The sequence below is a fragment of the Lipomyces japonicus genome (genome assembly GCF_038497905.1).
Source record: "Lipomyces japonicus strain CBS 7319 unplaced genomic scaffold V1514scaffold_12, whole genome shotgun sequence".
NCBI classification, from domain to species: Eukaryota; Fungi; Ascomycota; class Lipomycetes; order Lipomycetales; family Lipomycetaceae; genus Lipomyces; species Lipomyces japonicus.
In genome coordinates this window covers 32131-49663 of record NW_027117824.1, presented here as the reverse complement: position 1 = coordinate 49663, position 17533 = coordinate 32131, and the positions used below count along the sequence as shown (strand labels likewise).

General features: G+C 40.5%; 6 protein-coding genes across 6 annotated transcripts; 1 reads left to right on the top strand and 5 right to left on the bottom strand.

Annotated features, from left to right (window-relative positions):
- Window positions 1-106: 106 nt before the first annotated feature.
- Window positions 107-2301, bottom strand: V1514DRAFT_291737 (magnesium transporter NIPA-domain-containing protein). The gene is made up of 5 exons (XM_066925328.1): window positions 1961-2301; window positions 1885-1910; window positions 1726-1816; window positions 1540-1630; window positions 107-1468 (listed from the first exon to the last, which is right to left on the bottom strand). Exons 1-5 carry the CDS (start codon window positions 2025-2027, stop codon window positions 481-483), a joined length of 1263 nt encoding a protein of 420 aa, XP_066784211.1. The 5' UTR covers window positions 2028-2301; the 3' UTR covers window positions 107-480.
- Window positions 2302-2425: 124 nt separating this feature from the next.
- V1514DRAFT_328324 (uncharacterized protein) lies at window positions 2426-4624 on the bottom strand. Its single transcript, XM_066927152.1, has 4 exons — window positions 3629-4624; window positions 3105-3573; window positions 2887-3042; window positions 2426-2816 (listed from the first exon to the last, which is right to left on the bottom strand). The coding sequence occupies exons 1-4, from the start codon at window positions 4472-4474 to the stop codon at window positions 2785-2787; spliced, it is 1503 nt and encodes a 500-aa protein (XP_066784210.1). The 5' UTR covers window positions 4475-4624; the 3' UTR covers window positions 2426-2784.
- A 137-nt stretch (window positions 4625-4761) lies between these two features.
- On the top strand, window positions 4762-6730 carry V1514DRAFT_291733 (uncharacterized protein). Its single transcript, XM_066925327.1, has 3 exons — window positions 4762-4815; window positions 4902-5345; window positions 5419-6730. Exons 1-3 carry the CDS (start codon window positions 4813-4815, stop codon window positions 6553-6555), a joined length of 1584 nt encoding a protein of 527 aa, XP_066784209.1. The 5' UTR covers window positions 4762-4812; the 3' UTR covers window positions 6556-6730.
- A 2187-nt stretch (window positions 6731-8917) lies between these two features.
- On the bottom strand, window positions 8918-10479 carry V1514DRAFT_346884 (kinase-like domain-containing protein; the record flags this gene model as incomplete). The annotated part of the gene is made up of 3 exons (XM_066929282.1): window positions 8918-9337; window positions 9390-9540; window positions 9602-10479. The coding sequence occupies 3 exons, from the start codon at window positions 10477-10479 to the stop codon at window positions 8918-8920; spliced, it is 1449 nt and encodes a 482-aa protein (XP_066784208.1).
- Window positions 10480-11585: 1106 nt separating this feature from the next.
- Window positions 11586-13334, bottom strand: V1514DRAFT_341876 (uncharacterized protein; the record flags this gene model as incomplete). Its single annotated transcript, XM_066929074.1, has 2 exons — window positions 11586-12569; window positions 12642-13334. 2 exons carry the CDS (start codon window positions 13332-13334, stop codon window positions 11586-11588), a joined length of 1677 nt encoding a protein of 558 aa, XP_066784207.1.
- Window positions 13335-15446: 2112 nt separating this feature from the next.
- On the bottom strand, window positions 15447-16925 carry V1514DRAFT_346883 (uncharacterized protein; the record flags this gene model as incomplete). Its single annotated transcript, XM_066929281.1, has 2 exons — window positions 15447-16585; window positions 16748-16925. 2 exons carry the CDS (start codon window positions 16923-16925, stop codon window positions 15447-15449), a joined length of 1317 nt encoding a protein of 438 aa, XP_066784206.1.
- Window positions 16926-17533: the final 608 nt, after the last annotated feature.

The window sequence follows — 17533 nt, the reverse complement described above, 5'->3', positions numbered from 1 at the left end:
AAAAAATTAAAATATACATCTGATACTTACCCGGACTGAAAAATTTGCCCTACATGGCAGTAAAACAGGGTACAAAACAACAAGGTCCTACTTTTTGTGTATTCATTTAATTCTAAGAAACAAAGATTATATATTTGTAAATTTACATAAGTCTTCATACAAGACAACGTCAGAATCAAATTACAAAAAAAAAAAGACGCCCCAGGTCTTGCCATCCAAGTTAAGGTACACAAACAATTATATATGGTTTTATATATACTTATGCCTTCGTTTAATGCAAAATCAGATTATTGCTTAAAAGTTTGGTAAAAAAAAAAATTATAAGATAGATAACGCCCTTTAATAACCCGCACACAAAGTGTCCAAACTGAAGCAGACCATGAAAAATATAAATAAAGAAAAAAAATAAATAATCGAATCTATCAATTACCAAACTGACCAAGACTCTAAACTGGAATTCATTCAAGGTCTATCAATCGATTAAAACGTATGTTTCGAGCCTCTTGGAGTATCATAATGAGCTCTATACGGGTTCTCAAATGATTCACTTGAAATGCGACTCTTGATGCTTCCAGAATTTTTGATCGTATTGGTGTAAGTATCAAATTCGGTTTCATCCTCATCCGATCCACCGGCAAGATCTTCATCCAGTCGCGTGAGTCCAAGACCTTGCTCCTCATAATCTCCAATCAACCGCGCTTCTTGCCGCAACGAGTTACTCCGTCGATGCACGCCGAAACTATCCCGACCAATTTGGATGGACCGCCTGGCTTGGATACTGGCAATGCCATTCTCCATCGGAATTTCGGTCATGGCTCGATGCAAGTTCTTAGTCGAATGCGGACTTGACTCTGATTGGGAAATATTAAGAAGATAAACTCCACCAAAAATGATGATGAAACCGCAAAGAAGAGAGAGCGTGTTGACTGCGCTGGTGGTGTTGAATCCCTTGAACAGAATGGCCGATGCGACCAAAGTGCATGTCGTGAAAGTAACGTAATAAATTGGATTGACCAAAGATGTTTCAAACTGATCCAAAGCCTTGTTAAAATAGTTCAATTGAGTCAAGATGCAAACAAGAACGACAATGGCAAACACATATGTTGATGGATGAGTAAATTGATTGGATCCACCAACGGTAAGCTTGACCGCAATGCCAAACCCCTTGATAGCCATGACCGACACTGAACCGACCGTGGAGCAAATCGAGATGTAGACCAACGGATTTTTATTCCCGTATCGGGGAGCAATTTTATAAATCATGACCATGGCAAAGATTGTAACTATGGTGCAATATAAAAGAAACCCGGGTTGCAATGCATACATGAGAATTTCATCAACCGTGTTGATCTCCTTGTCTGGAGGAGCATGCAACACAATTATTATGGATCCAATCAAGCAAATCCCGCATCCCATTTTCCCGAGAACTCCTAATTCTTCCTTCAAAAATATGGCCGCCAGTACAGCACTTTCTCGATTAGCATCTTGTCACGAACCAAAAAAAATAAATAAATAAATAAAGAAAAAAAAAAGGCATACCCAATCAAGACACTGAGAGCACCAAGAGGAGTGACTAGAATCGGTGGAGCGAACGTGTAAGCTGCAAAATTGGCAATTTCTCCAATAACCACTGAAAAAGAAAAAACAAAAAAAAAATATTAATTCAACATCAATTCAAAATGTGCATTCAAAAAAAAAAAAAAAAAAAAAATTGTAAGGACTTACTAGTAATCATTCCGCCCCACCAAATTGGATTTTTTAAATATTCATACCCATTGCCTTCAAATCCATGCTTATTAGACGCATCCATCAGACCCTAATAGTTGTTAGCTGCTTTGTCTATACGGTATACGACCTTAGTTGCCCCGTAACATCTTTTTTTACCTTCTTTGTTATGATAAAACTTGTACCTATGATCTATTAATATAAAAATAAACAAACAAATCAATCAATAACGTACCGATAGCCAAACTACTGCTTATAGCAAGACCAAGGCCAATGTATTTGTCTTCCAACGGTAGCAGCATCTTGAAAATTTTTTAAAAAAATATTTAATTCCTCCTTTGTTTGCTTCTCTCTTTTTTTTTTTTTGTTTTTTTTTTCTTTCGGTTTTGGTTTCTTTTCGTCTCGGTCTATATAAATAAATCAAATCGCAACCTTTTTGAAATCGTGATTCTTTCGCCCAAGGAAATTAAATTAAACGAATGATCAAGGTAAAATGGTAAAAAAAAAAGAAAAAAAAGACCACAAAGAAAACCAGTATCAAATACTTGCAACTGAGTAGTTGAGGCAAAATATACACAAAACCGGGGAATATTATATATATAAATCCCAATGGCTTTTATAAGGAAAATAGCGAAGAAAGGAGACGCAGCAAACTTTAATCGTCGCCACGCGACGGTCACGCGTTGCAAAGGTGAAAATAAAAGCTGGCTACACTTTTTATTAAGCAATTTGAAAAAAAAACATACAACGAAAAAAAAAAAAAAAAAAAATTCTCAGAATCAATAAACTCCTTTTTTACAAAACAAACAAATAAAAAAATATTCAAAACCAAACGCCCGGCCAACAATATACCATAAAATCGAATCGTTTTCCCGGGATTGAAAATGCAAAATTTGTTCTTCTTGCCTCTGGAGAAAAACTCCCGCAATTTATACCTGTTGTAAAATACGATTGACCCTCTGCTCATCCTCAGATGATAGACAACATTAGTAAGCTTCGGAAGGATATTAAAACAAAACCCAATCCAAAAAAAAAAAAAAGAAATTTTATATTCAGTCATCATGTTTCTGTCTTGGAACGTTTAATACCAGCTATATGTACATATTAATTTAGTCAGACGCACTCTATATAGATCAATCCAAAATAGTAAAAATATCTTACCTTCACTCAAATTGACCTCATCGGCCCTTTCTAGCCCACGCTTGGCAAATTTTTCCTCAATTTTACCAGCACTCGGCGATACTGATTCATTGCTCACTCTGGCTTGATCTCCTGAGGCAGCCAACGATGGTAATGACTTTTCAACCACGTTTCCGTCTTAAACCCATGTAAGCAATCATAATATAGCCGAAATAATAATAATAATAAACCAACCGTACCTTGATTGTCAATAATTTTTTCCGCTTCCTCGACACTAGTATCAACTGCGGCTTCGTTGACATCCTGCAAAACTGGCTTCTCTTCTGTTGCTTGTGTTAGTTCGGGTTTAACCGCCTGTGACACTTCCCCCTCTTCCTCGCTTTCTTCGGTAGCAGTTGCAGTAACTACCACATGTGCGTCGTCCGCTTCCTCTGTAGTACCATCATAATCACCGTCATCCGACCCACTCTCTAAAACTTGATGATTGTACGCCAGATTTGATAATTCATCTTCTTGGCTCAATTTGACAAACCCATGACCTTCTCCAATAAGAGCTGAAATATGATTAAACCTGTTAATAAATCTTGTTTGTATGGTAAGTTCGACCGTTAACGGGGTTTGGCCTCCATCAACATTGTCGTTGGTACTCAAGCCTGCATATTGACTGACGAAATCATAAAAAGTAACTTCAGAACAATAGATATTATCCTATACTCTAGTTAGACTTCTTGTGTTCAAAATATAATTTTTTTTTTTTTAATACTTCAGAAATAAAAAGACCAACTAAAGAGAGATTTAATGCTAACTCGACATCATCAGAAACTTGATCTACAAAAATACTTCTCAGAATGGAGAAAAAAGTTTCTAATGGTCTCGAAAGCACAGTGTAATCTTCCAAAAGAGGTTCATTTGAGACAACGTCAACCAGCTGGTTCGTCGAATCCGCAGAAACAAGAACGTAATTGGACTGGTTAAATTGCAAAATCACGCCGATATTAGGGAAATCAACTTTAACGTCAGACAATTCAACCGTGTGTTCCACAATCAAGACTTCTTCAGCCTGTTGTTCTTGTAGTTGCAACTCATCCTCATTAACCTCAACCAGCTCATCTTGAGTTTCTTCAGTCAGCTCCTGCCTCGTTTCATCTTTCCGAAACCTTTCTTTCTCATGTACGTCCTCTGCATTTTCGTCATTTTCGTTTTCTTGTGGCTCCAGCTCTTTGACCCGATCAAGATGAGAATAAACTTCAGTCTTGGTGATCAAGCCCGGCTTGTCGCCTACCTCACCTTCAGCATCATCGTGAACATCATGTATTTCTTCCACAATTAAAGTGGGTTCAACAGACTGGCCCCGTGATTGTTGCAAGAGCAACTCGTCTTGCTTGACTGACTCGGTGTCAGCGCTTGCGTCTTCGTCTTCCATGTTCAGGATTGCTGGTGAATCGGTCACACGTAAGGATTGATCCTCATCCAAAAGCATCTCATCATCAACCTGATCGTCTTCTAGGCCAATCATTTCAATATCAGAATGATCTAGATCCATGCGCTCTTCTTGAACAGTTGAAATTTTAACAATGCTTGCCCCAGACGGTATGGCCACCGTCGACATCTTAAACCTTCACTAAAACCGCTCCTAAAACAAAAATTAGTCGATCTCAAGACTTACCGTTAAAAAAAAAATAAGATTTGATAAAAGGCTGAGTGTTCACTTGAAATTGGTATGCCACCACATCGAACGAATACCTGTTCGAATGATTCAGGCTGGTTGGAAATACTGTATATCAATAAAGCAGTTTGCCCTTTTATGCTGTTACTGTGGAATGTTGGCGGCATTGTTAGGGCAGGGGTGTGGGCTCAACCTGGTGAAGCGCATCCCTGCTTTGTACTAGACAACCAGCAACCTTCGTTAGCAGCCTTTTTCATTTTAAAAAAAAACATTCAGAAGCAATGGTAAGTTTGGTGGCTGCTGTCATCTTCAATTGTATTGTACTTGCAACTGCTAAATTTGAACACTACGTTTATTTTGATATTTCTAGGTTGTGTTGGCTGCGTCGGTGTGTACTCGAGCCGGCAAGGCCGTGCTGTCGCGACAATTCAGAGACATACCAAAATCTCGAATCGAAGCACTCTTGGCCGCATTCCCCAAATTGACACATTCAGGCACGCAACATACGACAGTTGAAGACGACAACGTGCGGTATGTTTATCAGCCATTGGAAGAACTTTACATGGTCCTGATCACGAACCGTCAATCCAATATTTTGCAAGACATTGACACGTTGCAATTATTTTCACAAGTTGTTACTTCAATCTGCAAGTCTGCTGATGAACGAGAAATTTTAAACAATGCGTTTGAATTGCTTAGTGCTTTTGATGAGATTGTTGCATTGGGTTATAGAGAAAATCTTACATTAGCTCAGATCAAAACCAACCTTGAGATGGACAGTCATGAGGAAAAGATTCAAGAAATTATTGCCAGAGTAAGTTCACAACAGTTTTCTTGTTTTTTTGGCTTTAATTATTTACTTTTTTTTTTTTTTTTTTTGTTTTTAGAACAAAGAACTTGAAGCCAATGAGGAACGCAAACGGCGAGCGAAGCAATTCGATATTCAACGTAGAGAACAGGCCAAGAGAGGACTTTTGAATAATAATTCTCGCAGTTCATCATTCCCCAGTCCAAGCGAATACGCTACTGCTGCTCAATCCGCTGCCGCGTTATCTGCCGAATCATCTTATGACTATGAAGAATCTCGACGGCCAGTCAAGACATTGCCGCGTGGCAAGGGCATGCAATTGAGCAAGAAATCTAAGGCTACTGAGGCGTATGAAACGGTTCGGGAAGAGATCGGAATTGAGGAACCAGAACCTCTTGTGCCACAACAATCAATCAGTAATACCGCCGCGGCTGGTGCTGCAATTAATTCTGGACCGGCCAAATCACCATCTCCAAACGTGCCTCACAACGACGGTATTTTGGTTAGCATTGTTGAATCGGTTAGCGGCGCCATTTCAAGAGACGGAACGGTTCAGAACGTGGAAGTCAAAGGTGACTTGCAGTTGCGCGTGGCTGATCCGTCATTGTCTAAAATTAGGTTGGCGGTTGACATTCCCGGTTCGCTAGCTCCGTTCAAGACTCATCCTAATGTCGACAAGGCATTGTTTAATTCTAGCAAAACAATTGGTCTTAAAGATGCAACCCGTGGATTCCCATCCAACAATAACCCACTCGGCGTTTTGCGTTGGCGCCTGGCTAGCAAAGGTGATGACTCCAGTCTTGTACCATTAAGCTTCACATGCTGGCTTTCAGCTTCCGGTACCGGATCGTATCAACTCACGATCGAATATGAATTACAAGAACCTGAAGTGGTATTGCACGACGTCACGGTCACGATCCCAATCTTGTCCGAAATTGCAGAAGTAAATTCTGAATCTGAATATGATCACCAAGGTGATCATATTGTGTGGTACATTGGTACGATCTCTTCCGAAACCGATACCGCCACCGGTAGTTTTGACCTTTCGGCCGAGGCGGAAGCTGAAGATGAATTTTTTCCTATTAAGGTTTCGTTCACCAAGGATTCGCCGTTTGCTAATATTAACTTGACCGACGTGGTGGATGTCGAATCAGGCGAACCGGTGCCATTCGAAAAGGACCTCAGGATTACGGTTGATAATTTCACAATTGAGTAATTAAGCTTTCAATCAAACATAATAAATGTTTATTATTATTAATTTTTTTTTTTACCATTGTGTTGTTTTAATACTTATATATATTTGTAAAACATTACTTGTCGTGTTTTTTTATGTCTATAGCGTAATATTGTTAAAGGGTAGAATCGAATTTTCTTTTACTTCACAAAACAACATGTCACATTCATAAACATCTTACGTTATATAAAAAATTTCGTCCAAGAAAAAAAAAATAAAAATAAATAAAACCACTAGTTACAGGTATTATACACCAACATGTCATTAATATTTTCCCAATTAAAAAAAACCAAATAACCAAAAAAAAACAATTTTAGTTTATTCGACATTAAATTACATTTCCTCCATATTATTGTCCTATGACTTGACAACAATTCCATTCAAAACTTTAGCAAACCAGCTTCTTTTCGGTTGTGATGACGTGAATGGTGGTGGCACGATACCTTCAAATATATTGCTTACTCGTTTCTTCTTGTTCTTATTATCATTATTCTTGATCTTGTTTTTAAGTTGCCGTTTCGTGTTCGGCGCCTGAGGCGCCACGCGTTTGGGGGTTAAATGCTTTTGCAACTTGGCCCATCGCGTTTGTCGTCCTGATTGTTGCTTTGAACTTGCGGTTGAACCGGTTACCGGAACAGGTTCAAAAAATACTTTGGATATCGGACGCTGCTGTGGTGATTTGGAAGACACCGGAATCTCAACCGATGGCTGTTCTTCATATTTCTGTGTGTGAAAATCAAGTACAACAGGCGAGTATGCCTTGTACTGTGATTTTGGTCGTGCCTGTGCGACAGACTCGGATGGCAAAATCATGGACGGCTTCTGTTCCACACTCACCCGCCTTGTCAAAATCGATTTGTTTCTTTCAAAACTTGGCTGCGGTACGTTTGGAGTTGCCATTGTCGTGAATGATAAATATTTTAATTCATCGTCCTCAGCAATCGTGCTGGGAATCGCAGATGTCACACTAACATGCCTAGTAGTTGAAGCTGTTGATATCGTACTTGCAACAGATACCTGTCTGTCTTGCGATTTCGCAGTCGTCCGTGTGGCTGTCGACAATTTCTTCGTAGATGGTGCATAAAAGCTGTCACTACTCACAATACTGGCAATCCTTAACTTCGAAGTCTCTTGCTTGATGCTTGAGTTAGTGCTAGTGGTAGTGCGAGTAGAGTATCTCTGCTGAGCAGAACCATAAGCGGACGTCGCCGTCAAATTTGTTGTCGACCTGCGCTTCAATACCGGCGGCGTGTTCAACAAGTTTTCAATCTCGGTCGCAAATTTTTCCATGCCAGCTTCATCGGCATCCACAAACCTGCCGTCATCTGCTTTCAACTTGACCTCTTCTTCCTTTTTCTTGTCTTTAGTTTGCACTAACCCATTGTAATCACGCGAAACTTTTCCATTGTCATTAAGGTATTGCTCAAATTCCTTAACCCACTCATCTTTCAATTCTACGTCATCAAACACGCTTGAAGAAATTGGTTCAAATGATAACTGTGGCAGTGCAGGAGATGAATTCGTAGCAACTGAAGTACGCGCAGTAGATGGTGCAATCGTGGTTCCGGTAGAAGCATTGGAAGATAATCGTGAAGACGCTGCACTTGAAGCCGCAGAAGAATTAAACGCGCGTTCACAGATTGATGCAGCAAACTCTGTCGATACTTTGCGAATTCGCTCCTCTTCATTATCCAGTTGCAAATCTAGCATGTAAGCTTTCTTGGCTTCCTTTGCAGATCTAACTTCATATCCACTACGGTTATGCGCCGGTAGAATTGGCGATGAAGGAAGAGATGATGGCGGAGATGACGACAATGACTGGCTGGGTTCAAGGACTGTTGATGCTGACGGAACGCGATAGGGTGACGGTGAGTTGTGTCCAGCTAGTGAATTGGTAAGTTGATCGATAGCGGCAATTAAGAGTGATGAGGATTGAGGCAATGGTGGTTCAGGCTCCCTTTCGTACCGTCGGCTAATTCCTTCAGAAGATTTAAGCGATGATGCTGAACCGTGCGATTTTTTGCGAACGTGCGAGAAATCAACGTTTCTCTTTTTCGCTGACGAAGTCGAGAGAATTGAACCTTTGCTGCTGGTCTTTTTGTGTTTTCGAGAACCTCGAGATGAAGACCGAGCTGATGCTGGTGATCTTCCCTTTGTGCCGGCAAGTCGACTATTCGAAACTGACTTTTTAGTAGGTCTTTGTGGTGACGATTTTGCACTCGTATCGGAATCTTCTAAATGATCATGCCTGTACTTCATCAACAAGCAGTAAAACGTCTTTTCTGCATTCGGCCTTTAAAAAAAAATGTTAGAATTTGAGTTTAGATCCAATTTAACTAAAAACTCACTCTTCATGAAGCAGCTTTGGGATTATTACGTCCCTATTTTCACCATGCCATAAAGTCTGCAAATTTTTAACAATCTCAAAGTCAATATCCGCATAAGATTGAACAGGTCGGTTGACACTCAAAGGTGGAGCAGAAGCCTGAACTGGCACATTCTTTGCAGGATATTTTTTTAACAACGGGTGCTCTAAAATCTCACTAGCAGTTATGCGTTCGCTAGGATCTGTCTTTAGAATACGCCAGATTAAGTCCTTTGCATGAATGGAAAGTTCTGCCGGCATTTGAAATCTACCAGCTTGCACTTTCATTAACAGGCTGCGAATATTGTCATCGTCAAATGGCAAATGACCAGTCAAGAGTGCAAACAAAATTACACCGCAAGACCAAATGTCCGACGGAGCTCCGTGATAGGTTTTACCCTTGTCAAGTTAAACATACATAGCCAAAGTAGAAATTTCGATATTTACTTACGGCAACTATCTCCGGACTAGCATAGTGTGGAGAACCGCAAGATGTCTCCAACATTTTGCCTGAGGCTTCAAGAGCAGCCATTCCAAAATCTGCAATCTTGATATTTCTGTTTTTGTCGAGCAATAAGTTTTCTGGCTTTAAATCTCTGTGACTATAAAATGCAAGTAAGTAAAAATAATAACGGCAGATACAAAACCTCGATATTAGCATACCAAATGTTGAACTTGTGACAATAATCCATGCCCCAGATAATTTGTCTAAAATAGTGTACCGCCTCACTTTCGTCGAGCCGACCCTTTTTGATCAAATAGTCAAATAACTCCCCGCCTTCTACGTATTCCAAGATCAAATACAATTCGCCTCTGTTTTCCCACACGTCATATAAGCCCATCACGTTTGGATGCTCGATAAGTTTCATAATGATAACTTCGCGCTCAATACCGTACGGCAACCCGGCCGCGTCCTTGCCGGTCTTGCCGCCTTGTTCCTGTTCATCATCAAACGCGGCTGACTTGGGCACAATCTTGACAGCGGCCATCATGTCCGTGCGGGAATGCTTCGCGAGCCGGACCCGGCCGGAACTGCCACGCCCCAGCGTACGACCCAACCGCCAGGGACCGACGTGAGTCTTGCGCTTGTGGCTGCCAGAACCAGACGAGTTTGTGGTGGCGGTTGATACCTGGGACACGCGTTTGTCCACATAACTCGATGACGTGAGCTCATCCACATCAGAAGTAGAGGAAGATGATGGCGATGATGATGATGATGATGATGACTGATGCGGTAGTACTTCTTGACGCGATTGCAATGGCGAAGATGGAGGCGGCGGAGCAGGTCGCACCGGATGTGGAGGTAAAGGTACTGCTTGATTGCTCTTACGCGACGATTTTGAACCTGCAGCGCTGCCGGTCATGCGAGAAAAATGTTGGACTGCAGACGACACGCGACCGGTGATGACAGGCGACTTTGCGGATGGCGATCGCGATGGCGATGGCGACGCGATTGATTGGTTCTGGGTATTCGTAATTTCGCCGAGCACGCGAGACGATTCTGGAGCCTGCTGCTGCTGCTGCTGCTGCCTAGGCGGCATTTCGTGTCGCAGTAATAGTTGGCGTTGGTATGTTTAAATGCAAGGTGCAAAGACGAATGCCAAACGAAAAGACGACACCTGTGTTTCTGAGGGGAGAAAAAAAATTAATATTACAAAATACCGATATACGAAAAAAATGGACACACAATGGTCGAGGGATAAAGTACTGCTGCACAAACAAATAAACCAAGAAGCATTTGTGGTGGTCGAAGGTCAGGTTTGTTGTGGGTTGATCACGCAGGGCCCATCAGGGCAAAACCTAAAAGTCGCGAACACAACACAACATTCCCCGTCGCCAAAGCAACTAACTCCTTCTCCACCATTTTCGGCCTTTTTAAAACAACGAACAACAACAGCAACGAAAAAAAAAAATAAAAAATAAAAAAAAAATACAGAGCTTGAGTTATCGTTAAACCATTCGATTGCAGGCTTTTGTCGTGTTTGGCTTACGTATTGATTTACAAAGAAATCCGGTCTGTGCATGAGCTTTTTCCGTGTATAACCTTAAAAAATTGCATAAAAAAAAAAAAAAAAAAATACAAAATTACTGGCGTCCGAAGGAATGTTGCGCTTTGCCTTTTTGGAAATTCCATTCATTCTTCTATTGTCCCGCCTAATTTCGCCAAACTAGATGTGACAGCGCAAAAAAAAAAATTATATAAAATCGACAACGGTTTACACGCAACTATCACCACGAGCTTTTTTTTAAATGCTCAATTTTTTTTTTTTTTTCGTTCAAGGTTCGTCGTTGTTCACATATCAAGTTCCTCGACCGAAAACACCAACGCGCTCCCAGGAAACCAAAATTGTTTCATTTAATCACACGCGTTAAAACCTTTCTGTATTAAATTAAATCATCCAAGATACGACTCGTACACCGCTATTAAAATAAAACCCCATATAATTAAAAGGAAAAGAAAAAGCCCAAAAACTCCGGATTAAAAGAAAACAGTGAAAAATACCCAGGATGAAAAAATTAAATAAAAATAAAAGAAATCGGTCAATAAAAACCTGTAAAGAACGACTATAACAAAATATCAAAGAGTGACAACACATTTTAAATCAGGACTTCACGGTCACGGACTTGTGCAATACTAAGAGTGATTTCATTGGTTCAGGCCAAGAATGTTACTCATCGTCAGCCTATTCTGGATCGCTGTTGAATCCCTGATGGCAATTGCGCTTGCCAATGCACGATTATATGCTGTTGTGGATTCAACAAATTCATTTAATCCTCTTAGCGGACCGGAAACGGCATCTCCATTATGATGACTAGCAAACAACACCATTTCTTCAGGAACAAACCGCATGTACAGGCTCTCGTACGCCGCCCGGTTTTCCAAAAAAATCGGCCTGCCTGTAGAAATCGCAGCAAATGCCACCAATTCTGCCACCCGAGGCGAATGCGTGGAACTTGGAATAATTAGTTTCGCACTCGCAACCCGATCCAAGTACATTCTCAATGACGTGAACGACGATATTGAAAAGCCATAAGACGGCGATTTCGATACGCTTAATATTAAGTCATGCTGGACTGTCTCCGTTCCCAATAATTCGACAATGCCGGCTTTAATCTGAGGCTCGTCAATCGCGTACTGTTCAATGATTTCTTTGTAAATTTGTCTTTTGTGTTTATGATTATCTAAAAAGTCGCCTCCCAAAACAACGGCCTGGTTTTTGCCCGTCACATCATTTTGCTCGTAAGCCATTTCTTTTGATACGGGCGCCATGAATGACATCATTGGCGTGATAATGGTCCTCGACGACATGCGGACTTGCCTTTCCGTAACTTCAAGCAAGGAAGGGAAATGATTGATGATATACTCTTGATCCTGCAGTGTCGTTGGTACGAAAGACCATAGACCAAGTAGGACGTAACGTCGAACAAGCGATTTAGTAAGTTCGGATGCACCTTTCCAACGTGTCGGGTCACGAACAATGCATGACACGCGAGTCCCGAGAGAAAGAGCATTCGAGATCTCGTTGTAGAAAAGCATTGTGTCGTCACCACAAGAGGTCAAAACCAAAAAATCCAGTGACGGCGATAAAAGATGTTGCGATTTCACTATATGAACCGGTAGCAACCTTGCCTATACAAACCCAGTTAGATCCGTTCGATTTAATGAAAACGAATAAAAATAAACAAAAGATAAACCACTAACCTCGTCCAATACAACTTTCTTAAGCCTATCAAAGTCCTTATTTCCATCTTGTGTTGCATCAAGAATCGTAACATTCAATTCTTGCATCCGTTTTTCTGACGTTGCATCATGTTGCAGAATCAACTGACCAGTAGATTCGGGTTGATCTACAATACCAACAACCAGAGAGAGAACAATATCGTAATCGTTCGGTTGAGTTCCCAAGATGTGAACATCGAAAAGGTCAGTTATCTGAACCACCTCATGCTGCTCATTAGGTTGAACAAATACCGCTTGTACGGGAATCGATCGTTTTCGATTCGTTTTTTGCGCATCCTGACCAATAGCCCTGTCAAACACTGATTTGACGGCAGCGTCTTGGTCATAAACTTCCTCCCCAAAGTTCAGTTGAATTAGCTTCCGTTTTTCCTCCTCGTCGACATCATCATCAACGGGAACGATCACTTCAGTGTCAGGGAACTCGTGCTCGACAATATCACCATCATTAACACTTCTTCTGATTTTGAACCGAAGAGACTGGCGAGATGGCAAGTCTGCGCTCAGCAAATATACCGAATCGGGATCAAACCATGGTGCAAACTTGATGATGCTGTCGGTTGACAATGACCGGTCCTTAAAACTCAACACAAAAAAAAGAAAAACAATAATAGTCGTGGTCAGGCTGTTGACCAGTACTCGCATATAATTCCGCATTGTAAAGATGAGAAACGGTGATCTCAAAGGATGATAAAATAACCTATGGAAAATAATCGTCCTCGCTATTATACACGATTCAGTTGACACTTGCAGTATACCTCATGCTTTTCCTCCACAAGCATGGCGAGGAGACAAGGACGAGGTTATATAGACATATGGCACGTTTACTCTAGCGAATCTGCAAAAGAAAGTCCATGTACCCTTTTTTTTCTCTTCGGCCTCGGATGCAAATGAAAAAGCTTTCTTATTCCTTATGTTCTGACCCGGGGAAAAAGTATAAAACGAATTATCACAATCACTATATAACGGTGGCAGGATCGCGCTAGTATTGTCTCAGGACAAAGCGTATTGACTGGCACCAACGTCATTTGTAAACAATCAGCTGCCGCATCTAAGATCCAATTTATGTGTTTAATTTATGTTTATTTTTTTGTCGCTTATTTTTTGTTTGACGATCGAGCTATTTTTCAACGTTGACAGCCTCAATTTATCTGTTATTGCGTATATTGTACGGAAACAGATTAGATGATGGATAATTTGACTTTTTGAATGATTAAGCACGCACAGGACAACAAATGATCGCCGCCGTTTATTCAATCCAGTTTACACCCTTTTTTGTTTCTGACCCGTGCCTATCTAGTAAATTGATTTTTTACTTCCCGAATGAATTAATTAATTATATATGGTCAAAAGTGTTAGCGGCTGACTTAAATCGGCCTCAAACACGAGCTACGACAATGCTTGATAAAGATATAGATACATCTCGTAATGTACTGCTGTTTGATGAACAAAAATTAACTAATTCACGCAGTAATTGTGACAGCACATTGCTTGTGAAAATAAAAAAAAAAAATTATTTCTACACGCAGTACTTTTACCCCGCATTATCTTATCATGAGGGCAAATAGCTGCAAAAACTTGCAATCAACTTTGAAATAATTTTTTTGGTTTTTTTCTTACATGTACCTAACGGAATCTAATTATTGAAAATTTGCATAATGGCAAACCTAATGTTTTCTGCGGTGGAGGAATTTCCGTTTACTCTTCATCAATAAGCATGTACTACATTACTACGCGGTTTTCCCCTTTTATTTTTATTCTTCAATAACACCAAATGGGCAGTGTTTAATTTTCCATATGCGCTCAGACATCTTCTATTCATTTGCCATGTTAATCAATGACGTTTTTTTTTGGTTTGATTAACTATAAATGTTTATGGCTAAAATATATACCTGTACACATGATAATACCATATCAGTTGAAATAAATTTCTCACTGGCGAATATGTGAATGATACCGTTACAATTTATTCATGAGTATTTTTTTTTAAAAAAAATGGGAAAAATCAATAAATGGACCTGTTTATAGAAAATAATTTTTGGGTGATCAATGTTTAACTTTTTGATTTCTGTAAAGAATTATGTGGCTCTCGTTTATGCCATCGTTTGTTTTTTGAATTTGTTGAACGTTCCTCCTTTTTTTTAAAAAAATACGTCAATTTCATTGATATCTTGACAGTGCTAGGATCATATATTTTTATTGACTTTTATTTTATTTTAATTTATTTTTTTTTTTTTTGGGGGGGGGGGGGGAGATGCTTTGGCCATTTTTCTAGTTTAGTCATTACACACGAAATAAAGGAGGTACGAAGGAACAAAAGAATCTTCCATTTCGCAAATAAAAGGTTTTTGCCGATAGAATATATGTAGTATCTTGTCCGGTTTTATTTTTAAATGGGTCAAAAGAACGAAAATAACTTTCCCAACTAAGACCAATTCTATAATTGTATAATCCCCTTTTATTTGAAGCAAAAATAAATTGTTACCCAGTTCGCGATTCTTTTTCTTTCTTTTATCTTACACATTGCTATCTATAATTAAAAATAATCTTTGAGATATTAATATTTTAGAAATTATGTATTCATTTCTTTACAAGCTCAAACAATTGAATTCTAAACAGTAATATCACAAAAACCAACGCCAAAAACATGCAAACAGACTTTACCTTCTCATCCAAACAAACAAACAAATAAATAAAAAAAAATAAATAAATAATATGTACAAATTAAATCTACTCAAAAAGAAACCCCAACACGCACATTTCCTCAGTTTAATCCCATTCCGGCAAGGACTTTAGCTGATCTTGAAAAAATCGCATGTTACTAGCAATCATTTCATCCCTTACCTTAGCAATCTGAGTCTTTTTCTCGCGCCAAGCATCTTGACCTAACAATGAGATTCTGCTGAATGCTTCAATCTCGGTCTCATCATCAGCCTGAACCCAGACTGCGTCTTGTGGAATGTTAGAATAAGCTTCCAGCATTTTTTTAGTCATAAGAGGAGGCGAAGCTGCGATTAATGACGTTGCGATCGAACTAGACGCTTGAGACTCAACGTAGTTTTGCGTTGCGAACGACGGAACCACCGCAATGGCGCGTGAAATGGCACGAAAATAATCTGGGAATCCAAGTCCCAGTTCGTGAATGACCTTGTTTCGCACGGCTTCTGGTGGGTCAAAAGGCATACCGTAGCCAATCAAGTGCAAGTCCACCGGCGGCGCGTGCTCGGCCAACTGCTTAAAAATCTTATCATAATTTCTGCGCCAGGGTTCAAGCTTGCCGACAATGGTTACATATGGATGATCACTCTCGAGTCTGATTTCATTGTCAGGAAGCTGAAACACCGGGCACACGACCGGCGTGGCAAACGCCCAGCTGTCATGAGGCAAGTTAAAAAACGTGGCAAAGTTTTTCTCAACAAATTTCTGCACATGCGGAGCCAACGTGACGATCTGCCATTGGCCGGCCCTGATCCAGGGTCGCATAAAGTTAATCTGCGACTTGTAGGGTGATTTGTTGTCGTCCTGTTCATTGGAATCCCATTTCTGAGCTTCGTGTACGAGGCATTGCACTTTTGCGCCGTTACGCAAGTACCGATCAAGTGTATCTTTAATAGATTCAACATCTTCAGGACATGATGTGAGAAAAATAAAATCTGGCGTGGCGTATCTCGCGTTATCTGTCCTGGCTCCATCAGCGACCAGGTTGGACGAGTCCACCATGTCAAGCTTACGCGGTCGCGCGTACAGATCAAGCCAGGGCCGGACTTCAAACCGGTTGTAGCCTTGTGGCGAGGCAAATAACGTGACGCTGGCATTTGGCAGATTGGAAAACACGTGCAAAAAAGGAATCACGACTTCGAAATGGTACCTGACCGTGTTGATCAGATATATTGTCCTGTTACCGTGATCTTCAACCAGATCATCAAAATTAACGGCAACATTAGAATCAGCAGACACAGCGGCGGCGGCGTCGAGATCTAGCGGAACTTTGTCCACTGCTACTGAATGCTCAGGTAAAGTGTCGAATGGCACCGCTGAAGACGTCGTTTTTGGTGATGTTGCATTCTGACGTTGGCCCATCATCAGGGGCATTTCATCATTGGCTGCTGCTGGATTTTCATCAAGAATAAAGCCGAAAGAGCTGTACAGAGAACGTATACCCGAATATTGGGCCACCACTAACGTTACAATGACAATCACAAGCAGCGCACGCAGCACGCTGGCACGGTTGAAGTTCGAGCGAGTCATTGGGTGCAATCATATGTTGTTACGTAAACAAAAAAATAAAAATAAAAAAAAAATAAAAGCGGGATTTTGGTAACTTTATAGCTGCAGCAAAAGGTTGCTGTGCGGTGCAAAAACGGTTTTCCTTCCCGTCTTGGATGTGGACATAGACATAATTCATACAATGTTTGACTGTTGATATCTTCTGATTCTGCCACTTAGTTACAGTGACGCACACGGTTGATTCGTCCCGTGCAAAAATCGTCGTGTCGCCCGTCCCTTGCATTGACTCCGATTCCGTCTTCGAGTCAATGAAACAAGGCCACGCAAAGCTTTTCTCCTGTTTTTCTTTTCTTTTTAAGCTGATTCATTATGAACTTTTGATTTTACACAACACAGATCCTATTTTTATCTTTTTGGTTGTCCTGTCTCTGGTAAAGCCATGGACCGGCCTGGAGTGACGTCGTTATCCCCCACTCACTTGCCAGCCACGCATAACACCACGTGACTTTTGTTAGGCTTTTTTTTTCTCTTTGCACCAACTGCTCATGTCTTACTTTGCGCGGGCAGTTTTTCTGAAACAGCCAAGCTCAGCAGTCATTTGCTCTTTCTTTTTTTTTTGTTTTAATTCA

Excerpts from the sequence above, each read along its gene's own strand:
- V1514DRAFT_291737 (XM_066925328.1), bottom strand. The coding sequence starts at position 2,027 with ATGCTGCTACCGTTGGAAGACAAATACATTGGCCTTGGTCTTGCTATA. Across the intron at positions 1,911-1,960 it reads AAGCAGTAGTTTGGCTATCG|GTACAAGTTTTATCATAACA; the intron begins GTACGTTATTGA and ends AATAGATCATAG. Across the intron at positions 1,631-1,725 it reads GTGGGGCGGAATGATTACTA|TGGTTATTGGAGAAATTGCC; the intron begins GTAAGTCCTTAC and ends TTTCTTTTTCAG.
- V1514DRAFT_291733 (XM_066925327.1), top strand. Across the intron at positions 5,346-5,418 it reads TTCAAGAAATTATTGCCAGA|AACAAAGAACTTGAAGCCAA; the intron begins GTAAGTTCACAA and ends TTTTGTTTTTAG.
- V1514DRAFT_328324 (XM_066927152.1), bottom strand. The coding sequence starts at position 4,474 with ATGTCGACGGTGGCCATACCGTCTGGGGCAAGCATTGTTAAAATTTCA. Across the intron at positions 3,043-3,104 it reads AAAAATTATTGACAATCAAG|ACGGAAACGTGGTTGAAAAG; the intron begins GTACGGTTGGTT and ends CATGGGTTTAAG. Across the intron at positions 2,817-2,886 it reads TGAGGTCAATTTGAGTGAAG|CTGGTATTAAACGTTCCAAG; the intron begins GTAAGATATTTT and ends ATGTACATATAG.